At 60.4% G+C, this 10952-nt stretch overlaps 3 protein-coding genes across 3 annotated transcripts; 1 reads left to right on the top strand and 2 right to left on the bottom strand.

The window, feature by feature from the left end:
- Window positions 1–720: 720 nt before the first annotated feature.
- On the bottom strand, window positions 721–3391 carry EHS24_008025 (uncharacterized protein; the record flags this gene model as incomplete). Its single annotated transcript, XM_028623352.1, has 2 exons — window positions 721–2579; window positions 2641–3391. The coding sequence occupies 2 exons, from the start codon at window positions 3389–3391 to the stop codon at window positions 721–723; spliced, it is 2610 nt and encodes an 869-aa protein (XP_028476285.1).
- Window positions 3392–4939: 1548 nt separating this feature from the next.
- On the bottom strand, window positions 4940–6284 carry FDH1_2 (formate dehydrogenase (NAD+); the record flags this gene model as incomplete). The annotated part of the gene is made up of 5 exons (XM_028623351.1): window positions 4940–5939; window positions 6005–6022; window positions 6065–6137; window positions 6178–6214; window positions 6264–6284. The coding sequence occupies 5 exons, from the start codon at window positions 6282–6284 to the stop codon at window positions 4940–4942; spliced, it is 1149 nt and encodes a 382-aa protein (XP_028476284.1).
- A 1363-nt stretch (window positions 6285–7647) lies between these two features.
- On the top strand, window positions 7648–10637 carry EHS24_008023 (uncharacterized protein; the record flags this gene model as incomplete). The annotated part of the gene is made up of 2 exons (XM_028623350.1): window positions 7648–7699; window positions 7765–10637. The coding sequence occupies 2 exons, from the start codon at window positions 7648–7650 to the stop codon at window positions 10635–10637; spliced, it is 2925 nt and encodes a 974-aa protein (XP_028476283.1).
- Between the last annotated feature and the right edge of the window lie 315 nt (window positions 10638–10952).

The following is a 10952-nucleotide window of genomic DNA, read 5'->3' as shown; positions in this document are numbered from 1 at the left end:
CGGTGTTGACGTGTTGACCCTTGACAAGTGTCGGCGCCTTGACAAAAAAGTCACAAAAGTCCAGCTTCGGCACCTTGCCTCTATCAAACTTGGGTAGCTTGACCATATGAAAGGTGTCCGTCTTGGAATGGCTTGACGATGTCCAAGGTGTCCATCTTGGGCGAAATCAAGATGCACACTGTGCCCATGTTTGTCCATCCCTTCACGAGCTTTGCAGGCTTCCCGGTGATACGGCATGGCGATGTCCGTCTTGGGTTGTTTCACGACTTCGGCGGTGTCCACGCTGGGCGGCTTGACGAGGTGCAAAGCGTCCATCTTAGGCGGCTTCACCAGATATCCGATGTGTCCATCTTGGGCGCCTTGAGGATCTTGTCCACCGTGGGCGGCTCTTCTCGACGGCGTCCATCTTCGGCCCCTTCACGAGGTCCAAGGCGTCCATCTCAGGAGCCTTCACGGTCTCGGCAGGTATCCCCGTCGCAATATCTTGGGCGGCGCCATGATGGCAACGGCGTCCATCTTCGGCGCCTTCACAAGGTCCGCGATGTCCATCTTAGGAGGTTTCACGATCTCGGCCGGCATCCCCGTCGCAACATTATGTCCACCTCGGGTGGCTTGACAATGTCCATCTTGGGAGGTTTCCCAATGTCCGCTGCTACCTCCTCCACGCGCCGCCCAATCTAAACCCATATATGCATGTCCATCTAAACGACGATAACCTACTTACACGATGACATCGGGCGAGACGCCGAGCTTTCCAGCTCCGGCGCCGCCGCCCATTCCATGCCCGCCTCCACCATTTAACCTGGGGTTTATGGGCTTGGCCGTGCTGGGACGCTTGCCCTCGAGGGCCTTGAGGCGCATCCACTTTTGGGCGTCGGTGCCCTCGCCGCGCACGCCGAGGTCGGCGTCGGCGTCGTCGACGGGCTTCCACAGGCCCTGCGAGCCCGGCTTGGTCGTCTTGGGGTCGACGATGAACGGGTGGGCCTCGGTGTTGAGCACGTAGTCGTCCAGGTTGAGGAGCAGAGGGTCCGCCTGCAGCAGGTAGTGGTACTTGAACGTCTCGGCGAAGATGAACGACTCCATGTTGTCGCCGTGCAGGACGCCGCGGCCAGTGGTGGGGTCGACAGTCACGTCCTGGATGGAACTGATGCCGCCGTCGACCTTGGCGTGCTCCATCCACGAGGTGAACATGCGCCAACCCTTGTCCTGCCATCCACGGTCGCCAGTGAGGCGCCACATGTAAAAGACCGACTCGATCGTCTCGGGGCGGTTGATGTAGTACGTGCCGACGCGCTTGGTTCCAGCCGGCTCGCCCACGAGGTGGCGGTAGTAGGTGATGGGGTTCTTGCCAACACGTCCCGAGTTGTTGGCCACGGGACTGTGGTCGTCGTTGTAGAGCCACTCGCCCTTCATGCTCTTGTGCATCTTGGCATAGTTGATCTGGTCTTCCTGGAACGGCTGGCTGATGGGCGGGTGCCACATGCGGGGCTCGCCCTTGGGTCCGAGCTCGGTCGTCATGTTTTGGAACCGCGACTCGTCGTCGCCGCTGTAAAAGTGCACGACCTCGGGCTGGATTCCAGTCTTGGTCGCGGCGCTGAGCCAGTAGCAAGTACCCGTAAACTTGGCGGCATCGGACATGTCCTGAGGACGGTCGAGGAGCTTGGCACCGAGACCCAGCATGGCTCCCGCAAAGCACGCGAGGTGCTCGGTCTCGTTGTGGAGACCGTTGTGCTCCCACTTGCCAATCGTCATGAGCTTGGTGTCGGGGACAATGTCAATGTCAACAAAGAGCAGCTTGCGCGCTGCGTCAATGCTGTCCTCGTACAAGCGCTTGTACTGCTTGGCAATCTCGTTGCCGCCGAGAAGCTTGTACGTCTTGATGAGGTACTCGTAGTAAGAGTCGCACATGGCGCCAAACGTAAATCCACCAGTGAGGGCCGTCTGGGACGCCGCGTCCGGGGTAAAGTGCATGGGGATGAGGGGCTTGAACTTTGAGCGGGGCACAATCTTCTTGTCGATAAAGTCCATGGCGCGCTGCGCGAGGTCGAACCACTTGCGGTCGCCAGTAGCAAACGACAGGCGCATGAGCTCGAGGGTCATACTGCCAACCTCGGCGACGGAGACACTGCCGAGCTGGTACACGCCCGACTCTTGGCCCGGGTCGATACGCGAGCCCTGCGGAAGACCAGACTTGGTGTTGAATGCGCGACCGAGAACCTCGGCAATGTCCACAGCACGGTCGAGCATGAGCTTGTCGCCAGTCAGGTCGTAGGCGCCGAGCAGTCCACCGAGGTAGCGAATACCGGTTTCAAAGACGGGGAGGCCGGCAGTGCGGTCACGGTCGATTGTCCACTGCTTGCCGTGAGCGTCCAGCTCGCCATCCAGGCCGATGTAGCCCTGCGACCAGTCGCGACCGGTGATCCAGTGAAAGTTGATCTGGTTGACGTGTCGTCGACACAGGTTGTATTCCTCCTGCAGACCCATGACCAACAGCGTGTCGAGGGTGTCCACAATGGACGCGCCCCAGCCGTTGAAAGGGTCGGACGCCTTTTTGGACTTGGGCATCACCTCGTCATGGCCTGGGAATGTCAGCACACTGTCCACCCTCGCAGCACCTCGCTTGTCTTGTAGCACACTCACCCCACGCATGGTCCTTGTATGCCTGCCACGCGTGCACAAAGCCGCGCTTCACAGCCTTGCGACGCTCTTCACGCCTCTCGGCTTGCTCGGTGCTCTCCCAATCGCGGTCCTTGAGCTCGAAGCTGGGCCACTGGACGTTCTTGACACCGGGTCCGGCCTTGTTCCAGTCCGCGGGACCCTTCCACGTCTGCGAAAAGTCCTTCTTGTCAAGCGTGGCCTTGACGATGGCGTTTGGTGGGTCGGGAGCCTCACTGACAATCTCACGCATGCGCTCGCGTGGAAAGGGGTCTGACTTGGGCGCCTTGAAGTGCCATGGCAGCTCGACTTCGGGGAACAGGTCTGCGGGGTCCACGATATCCTTCTGACCCGGGTGCATGGGCGCCACCTTGCGCCCGGCGTTGGGGAGGAAGTGGTCGCCGTTCTCGTCAATGATATAGTACTTCGGGTGGTCGGGGCGTGGAGGGCGACTGGGTGGGGCGGGAGCCTTGCCTTGAACGCCCTCCACGGGCGGCGGCACGTCGTCCCAGATGTCGTCAACGGGTAGCCGTCCGTCGCCGCCGACTGGTACGACCACGGGCGGTGGCGGGACGACAGTGCTGGGGCCATTCTGGGAGAGGTAGAAGATGATCGTGAAGAGCGCGGCGACGCCAATCACCAGGCGCGACTTGCGCGCCAGCATGAGCCGGAGTGTGCGGCGGCCGCCCGGCATGGCGAACTTGCCGGCCTCGGGATCGTACGCATTGGAAGCCATGATGCCGTCCTTTTCCTTTGCGGCAAAGTATGCTTCGTCTTCAGAGCTGTAGCTGTCGATGGGCGAAGTGGGGCTCGGTGGAGTGGACGACCGACCCCGTGCCCGAGAACGGTTAGAGGTGAACAGTGTGATGGTAAAGTCGGCGGGTCCAAGGTGGATTCAGGAGGTGGTCCTGGTCAGGACGTGGCGTCGGGGGAGCGCGAGCAGCCGGTGACGTTTGGAGTGGGGTGGGTGGGTTGTGTGTGTGCCGACAAGTACAGAAAAGGCGATGAATGAGAAAAGGCTGCAACAGTGTACAGTGACACGTACACGCTCCTCGCACATGCAACGCGTTTCAATACAAGATCTCTCCTTGGGCGTTGCCATGTTCCTGCACAAAGTGTGCCGCTCTCGTCGTCGTGGCGGGGCGGGCCGCTCGCACGATCGCACGCACACCCAAAAGACCCCCCTCTCCGCACTCGGTCCCAAAATGTCCTCCCAGGCACTCTCGCCCGCCGCCAGCCAGCGAGACACACCCACGTACTCGCTGCGCTCCGGCGGGTCTGACATGAGCATGAGACTGCTGCGCAGGTGCTGTCTGTACATCGCCAGGTGGCTGCGCTGTGCTGCGGATACAGAAAGATATAACAGCGATTACAAGCAATGGCGAGCATCTCGGTGTGTGAACGCGTCTGGCACCCAGAGCTACCAGACTACCAGAGCCAAGCCGGTGGCGTTGGGGTGGCATTCGTTCGTGCGACAAACTACCCGTCGTTCCCCCCTGCGGCCGTGAAAAGGTTGGGTCCGTTAGGCCGTACGCTTTAGCCCGTTCAATAACCGGCACGCAGGAGGAACACGCTGTTCTGGAATGCAAACCGACAGGCGTACGAGGCAATGCACTCCATCAGCTGCAAGAATAAGCCAAAGGGCGGTCCGTCCAGCTGTCGTGATTGACTCTTCCGATCCGTTTGTGGCACACCACACGTCTGTTGGTCTCTTTCTTACCTTGCAGTCACTCCTTGTGTCAATACGCATCCCTCTTTCCTGGCTCCTTGGTCCTGAGGTTCGGCAGGAAACTCACGAAGCTGCCAGACATGTGGGACCGCGCAACAGCTAAAACGACGACGTGCGCTGTCGGGCCCTCGATTCAGGTGGGTGGGATGCAAGTTGCGTCCCAGTTTGTCAAGCCAACGTCAGCAATAGCACCGGAGCTAACATGCACCACGAAAGCATCGTCAGTTGATCAGTTGCGTCGGCGCGTATAGCGAGACAAAGTGAGACAGGACAGCCTAGGTAGATCTGCATGCCAGCCAGCTCCTCACCGCCGCCATGCTGTATCCATGTCTGCTAATTGCGGCGATCGTGAGCGTTGCCTCTAGCTCATGAGTAACAGCTTCCAGTCTAGTTTATGCCAGTCGCGCGCAGCCACGCTGTCCCAGCACGCAGTACGCTGAACTGCTTAAATGTCTCCTGGACGAGGTGTCCGACACCCGCCTATACCGTCCATCTGCTACCCCCCATTACTCTACTGTAACCTGTTACATGACATAATACGCTGAGACCGTCTACCTAAGGAGCGTCGTTGAAGCCCATGTTGACAACACAGCGGATGCAGTCGCCGGCGTGCATGTCGTCAAAGCCCTGGTTGATCTTCTCCAGGGGCTGGTGGTGGGTGACGAACTGGTCGACCCAGAGCTTGCCGGACTGGTAGTCGGCGACGAGACCGGGAAGCTCGGTGCGGCCCTTGACACCACCAAACGCAGAGCCCTTCCAGACACGGCCGGTGACGAGCTGGAATGGACGGGTCGAGATCTCAGCACCAGCGGGGGCCACGCCGATAACGTTGCAGACACCCCAGCCCTTGTGGCAGCACTCGAGGGCCTGGCGCATGACGTGGACGTTGCCGGTGGCGTCAAAGGTGAAGTCGAGACCGCCGTCGGTCATCTCGACGAGGTGGTCGACAACGCTGCCCTTGAGCTCGGTGGGGTTGATAAAGTCGGTGGCACCAAACTTCTTGGCCCACTCCTCCTTCTTGGGGTTGACGTCGATGGCAATGATCTTGGAGCAGTTCTTGGCACGGGCACCCTGGATGATGGAGAGACCGACACAGCCAATACCAAAGACGGCGACAGTCGAGCCCTCGATGCCGGGGGTCTTGACAGCGGCACCGTAGCCGGTGGTGATACCACAGCCGAGGAGACACGACTTCTCAAGCGACGCGGCGGGGTCAATGGCAACAACCGAGTACTGCGAGACGACAGTGTACTGCGAAAAGGTCGAAGTGCCCATAAAGTGGAAGACCTCCTTGCCCTTGCAGGTGAAGCGGACGGTACCGTCGGGCATGACACCCTTGCCCTGGGTAGCGCGAACGGCACCGCAGAGGTTGGTCTTGCCCGAAAGGCAGAACTTGCACTTCTTGCACTCGGCAGTGTACAGGGGGATAACGTGGTCGCCGACCTTGACGTTGTCGACGCCAGCGCCAACCGACTCCACAACACCACCACCCTCGTGTCCGAGGATGACGGGGAAGACACCCTCAGAGTCCTTGCCCGAGAGAGTGTAGTCGTCGCTAAAGACGTCAGCTGCGATCCCCAACAGTCGGTTACACGGGCGCGTGGGCGCAAAGAAACCTACGTGTGGCAGATACCGGTGCTGGACTGTCAGTTGCTTTACCCCCAGGTTCTTTCAACTCACTAGAGAATCTTGATGCGAACCTCGCCATCGCGGGGAGGAGCGACCTCGACGGTCTCGATCGAGAGGGGCTTGCCTGTGAGAGATTAGGAGGTGACTGCCCACCTAGAACGTACCAGCCTCCCAGGCGACGGCGGCCTTGCAAGTGATGGTCTGCAGGGTCAGCTGTGCATTGCGACGGCCGGGCAACACAGCTGCATACCTTTCCCTCGGTGGACGACATGGTGAGTGATGTTTTGTAAAGAGTGAGTGAGTGGAAAAGAAACGGTAAGGACCTCTGAGCACGGGGGTTATGACGGTTAGGTCAGCCCTCCACCTGGCGGCCAAGCCTTCTTTGCCCCGGACAATCCGTTACGGCCGGCATCTGCCGTCCGAAGCCGAACTTCTCCTGCCCTCCACATTGCCTCCTCCACCTCGTCCTTGCACGTTCTCTCAGCAGTCATGCACGATGACAACTGTAGGTGGGCAGCAGACGCAATGCATCGAGACGCGGCAGCGTATCCCCGGACGGATGGGTATCAGCATACAGCCAGTTAGAAAAAAGGTGATCGACGTGATGATATCGAGAAACCTGCCGTGTCGTCGGTGTGTTCTGGAGATTGTGGAGACTCGATGGCAACGCCCGCTTCGATGGCACGCCTGGCCGCTGCATCAGGTCTGGCGTGTCACATCGTTGCTAACCGCCAGGACGAGTGAACGATCTGTAGCATGACTGACAGGAGACCAGTAGTGCTCTCCACACAACCTCCATGGTCCTTCCTCATGGTCCCCGACCGGGCCCCGGGCGTGCCGCGGATGTTGGCGGTCGTAGTCGTTCCAGGCCTGATGGCAACACATGTTAACACGATCACTCACTCTCCTCTGGAGCTCTGGGCCAGCAGTACCGTCATGTTGCGTCGTCCTGAACCGCGGGGCCGTTCTTCCCAGGTGCAAGGTGTGTTTTGGCTTTCCGGGTCGGCAATTAGGATGTGTCCGACTCGGAGTTCGTTGGACGACGTGCGGAGGCGACTATCGCGGCAGCGCGCCTCAACCATGGAAGATGAGGCAGGGGCGAGTTGTGGCGACTGGATCATCCGGGCTGGCGGTAGAATTGTAGAACTTGCGCGCGCGATAGGCAGCTGTAGATAGGTAAAACGTTGCGGCGGGGGGGGGCACAGATCTTGGGAGAGGTTGTTCGCCTGGACTGGTTTAATAGCATGCGCGCACGACGCGCCGTCAGCCACACCCCAATGTCCGCACGGGTCTCCCTTTGGCATTCACGCCATGCCACCGTACCCAGCGTGCATACTTGCCGACTTCCACGTACCTGATGCGGGAGCATCCAACTCGGTCGACGCGTCGTGCATATTCATAAGAGGCGAAAAGGACTGCTGCTGTAGGTGCAAGGTGTGGCGAGGAAGTGAGAGAGGGGGGCCAAATAGCGGTGTACCAGCGTGCGGGGTCCCCGGGTCTATCCGCGTGTTTCAAGTCCACGTCGTTGGGTGGGATGGATCCCATGGTCGCGCCGTCACAATCTCTTGGCTACACCTTTTTCTTTGCCTTCTCAGCAAACACCTCGCATTTTGGCCTAGTCCACACTGGCCACCATGGCCTCACAACCGACATTCTCCCGTCTCGCACTTGCTGCCGCACTCCTCGGTGAGCATAGATCACGTCCCAGAGGCCGAGGTCCAGTGGAACAGACAACTAACAAACATCGCCAGAGTACGACAACGACTTGGACGACCCGACCCGCGAGAATGTCAACCACAAACACTCTGCAATCTTTATTGGTCTGCGTAACAAGCGACCAGCACCGTCTCTTCCCCCCCTCCAAATCGGCGAGGAGGGACAGCAACAGCCGCCGCGCCAGAGCGCCCAGTACAATGACCAGCGAGGCAGTGTCGATGATGGCGGGCAATGGACGATGCCTCTCTCGCCGCTGTCGAGCCAGGGCCACCAGCGACCCGCCTCCATGGACGTTGGCGCCATGCGCAAGGTCCCGCGCGCTCGCAACGTGTCGTTTTCGGCCATGAGCGGGCAGTCTCTGGACCGTGCGCACTCGGTCCACCTCGAACACCTTGACAACGAGGACCAAGGGTCCGTGTACGAGGCCCGAAACTCGACCGACGAGCAGTACGACGCGGCCCTGCGCGACTCGGAGCGTGTCCGGCGTATGGCAGAAGGCGGCGAGGGCGACGAACAACACCAGCGCCGGTCGTCCATTGCTGCGCTGTCCATGCAAGACGACTGGGGACCAGACCGACCAGTCATGGTGTCTATGCCCGACGACGGCTACGGCCGGCAACACCGCTCCTCGTCTTCCATGAGCGGCGGCGCTGCTGCCAGACGTGCTTCGATGTACGACCCTGAAGCAAACGAGGAGGAGCTGTTGCGCAACCCGTTCGAAATCCCTACTCCTGCCAGCGAAGGTGGTTCGTCGCGCTTCGACACTGGCGGTCCGCAACGTCGTGTCAGCCTGGTGTACGACGATGCAGCCCCCGACCTCCCTCCATCGATGTATTCGGAGCGACGCTCGTCACTCGAGTATGGCAACACCAACCGGTTGTCCATGATGCAAGGGGCTGAAGAGTACGAAGACATTCCGGACGCTGCCGACTATGGTCGCCCACTCCGCCCGTCAAAGTATACCAGCCAAGTCCTTCGCGTCAAGCGTCACGAGCTGTTGCGTCCAAAGACGCTTCTCATGCCCCCGCAGCTGGCTGGTACCGAGCGCCAGACGATTTCAGTCCACGTCCCTGACGGTTTTACAATGGGCGAGAAGCCTCTCCCTACCGATGCGCGCGCGTCCATCCTCAACATGGGTGTCGGTGTGCCCTTGTCACTGTCTCAGCGCACCTTCCGTTCCAGTCTTATGGTTGGCGGCCAGCGTGACGATGACTTCTTTAGGGGCCAGGCCGAGGAAGGTGAAGAGTTGCGCGGAGAGGATGACGACCCCGAAGAAGGCAGCCGCAAACCAGGCAAGCTCTACGGAACCAGTCTTATCGACCAGCTCGAGGCGCGCAAGGACCTGCTGCACAACAAGAAGCGCGTGTTCTATGGCGACAACCGTCCGTCCATGATGAACCGTCAGTCGACATTGCTGGAAGTGACGCCTCCGGCCGACTACGACGGGGCTGCTGGCAATGGTCCTCCCGCGGCCACAGTGGGGCAGCGGCCCTTGACAACGTTTGGCAGCGTGCCACAGCTCAACCTCCCAGACGAACAGCCCGGATCCCTCGGCCGCTCGGTCAGGTCCAAATCGGTCTTTGGTACCGACACTGTGTGGGAGCGTGAGATGACCAAGCTCAACGCCATGCAAGAGTCGGAGAGGCTGGCCAAGGAGCAGGCCGACGCTGCCCAGCTCGACAAGGAGAGGCTCAAGATTGAAAAGATGAACAACCGCAGGAGCATGTTCGGCGGTGGCCGCAAGAGCCAGATGATCCACCCGGCAGACCTCAACATGGAGTTTGAAGGTGGTGACGCAAGACGCCCCAAGTCGATGATGGCCATGGTTGAGGCGGAAGCGAACCAACGTCACTCGATCTCGTCCGAGCGCCCGCCTACAGTCATGTACGAGCCCGAGCAAGGAGCACCACGACTAAGCTACGAGCCCGAGCAGCCCAAACCGGCCCCCGAGCGTCGCCCCGCCAGCAGTCTCGGTGTCGGCAAGTGGTTTGCTGAGAGCGAGTCGGATGACTCGGACGACAACACGCCCCTCCGCGCAGCCAAGGGTAAGGCAAGGTCGTCACCCCAGGTGCAATCGCCCATCTCGCCCGTTGGATCGAGCTCGTCGCCAGCAACGAAGCGCGTGTCTACTATCCGCGCCGTCTTGCCCGCCATGCAGTTTGAGAATAATGGCAACGACGACGACGACTCGTCCGACGAGGAGCCCCTGTCTCGTGTCAAGGCAAAAGTTGCTCAGGACGACTCGGACGAGGAGGTGCCTCTGTCGCAGCTCCGCGGCGGCGCCACCAGCGGTGGAGGTACCATCAAGGTGGTGTCTAGCCAGAACCGCTCGGCACCAGCACTACCGAACATCAAGACGGACGGCATTGACATTGGCTCCCTCGGTCTCGAGGCCTCAGGCATGTCTCCCGCTGTGCGCTCCGCTCCGGCCGCAGGTGTCGACGACGACGACGATGAACCCCTCTTCCTCCGCAAAGTGCGCAACCGCGCTGCGGCCCAGTCGCCTGAAAAGCCTGCCGCGTCCGGTGTGCAGAACCCCGAGGAGGTCGAGGACGACCTGCCCCTGGCATGGAAGCACGCCGGCGCCGCCCAGAAGCAGCAGCACGTCAAGGCCGAGCACGCCCAGAGGACCGCTCAGAGCATGATGATGCCGAACATGGGCTATGGCGCGTCGCCCTACATGTCCACGTACGCCATGCCGCAGATGGGCATGCCAATGGGGATGCCCCAGATGGCCATGGGAATGGGCATGCCGATGCCTGTCGTTCCCCCCGGCATGCCGGCGTACGACGCGCCCGACCCGGGCTCCAACATTGACAGCTGGAGGAAGCAGGTGGCGGGCGGTATTGGCACCGGCGGCGGCGGCGGTGTGGCTAGCGCGGCGCAGACGGTGTCTGATCACCCATAAGAGGACTTTTGGTGCATGGGGAAGGGAGGGGTGCATTAATGTAGATTCGCAGCTGTTAGTATACAGTGGTGCGGTCAAGATATGAATCCGTGTACATTGTTGCCAAGACCGCAACTGGACAAAGGGAGCTGGGTACACAGAAATGTGCGGCGCGAAAATATCGCTAAAAATTGGCTACAAAATACCCCCAGACGACTGCCTCTTCCATCACAATCAGCATATACACTGCGCTTCCATGTGGATGCATTCACGGCTAGGCGTAACATCCTAACTCGATGCACATATGTCGCGGCAAGCGGTATGTTGTGGCCTGTT

This window comes from Apiotrichum porosum, assembly GCF_003942205.1.
Source record: "Apiotrichum porosum strain DSM 27194 chromosome Unknown scaffold_6, whole genome shotgun sequence".
Classification (NCBI taxonomy): domain Eukaryota; kingdom Fungi; phylum Basidiomycota; class Tremellomycetes; order Trichosporonales; family Trichosporonaceae; genus Apiotrichum; species Apiotrichum porosum.
This window is presented reverse-complemented; position numbering and strand designations above follow the sequence as displayed.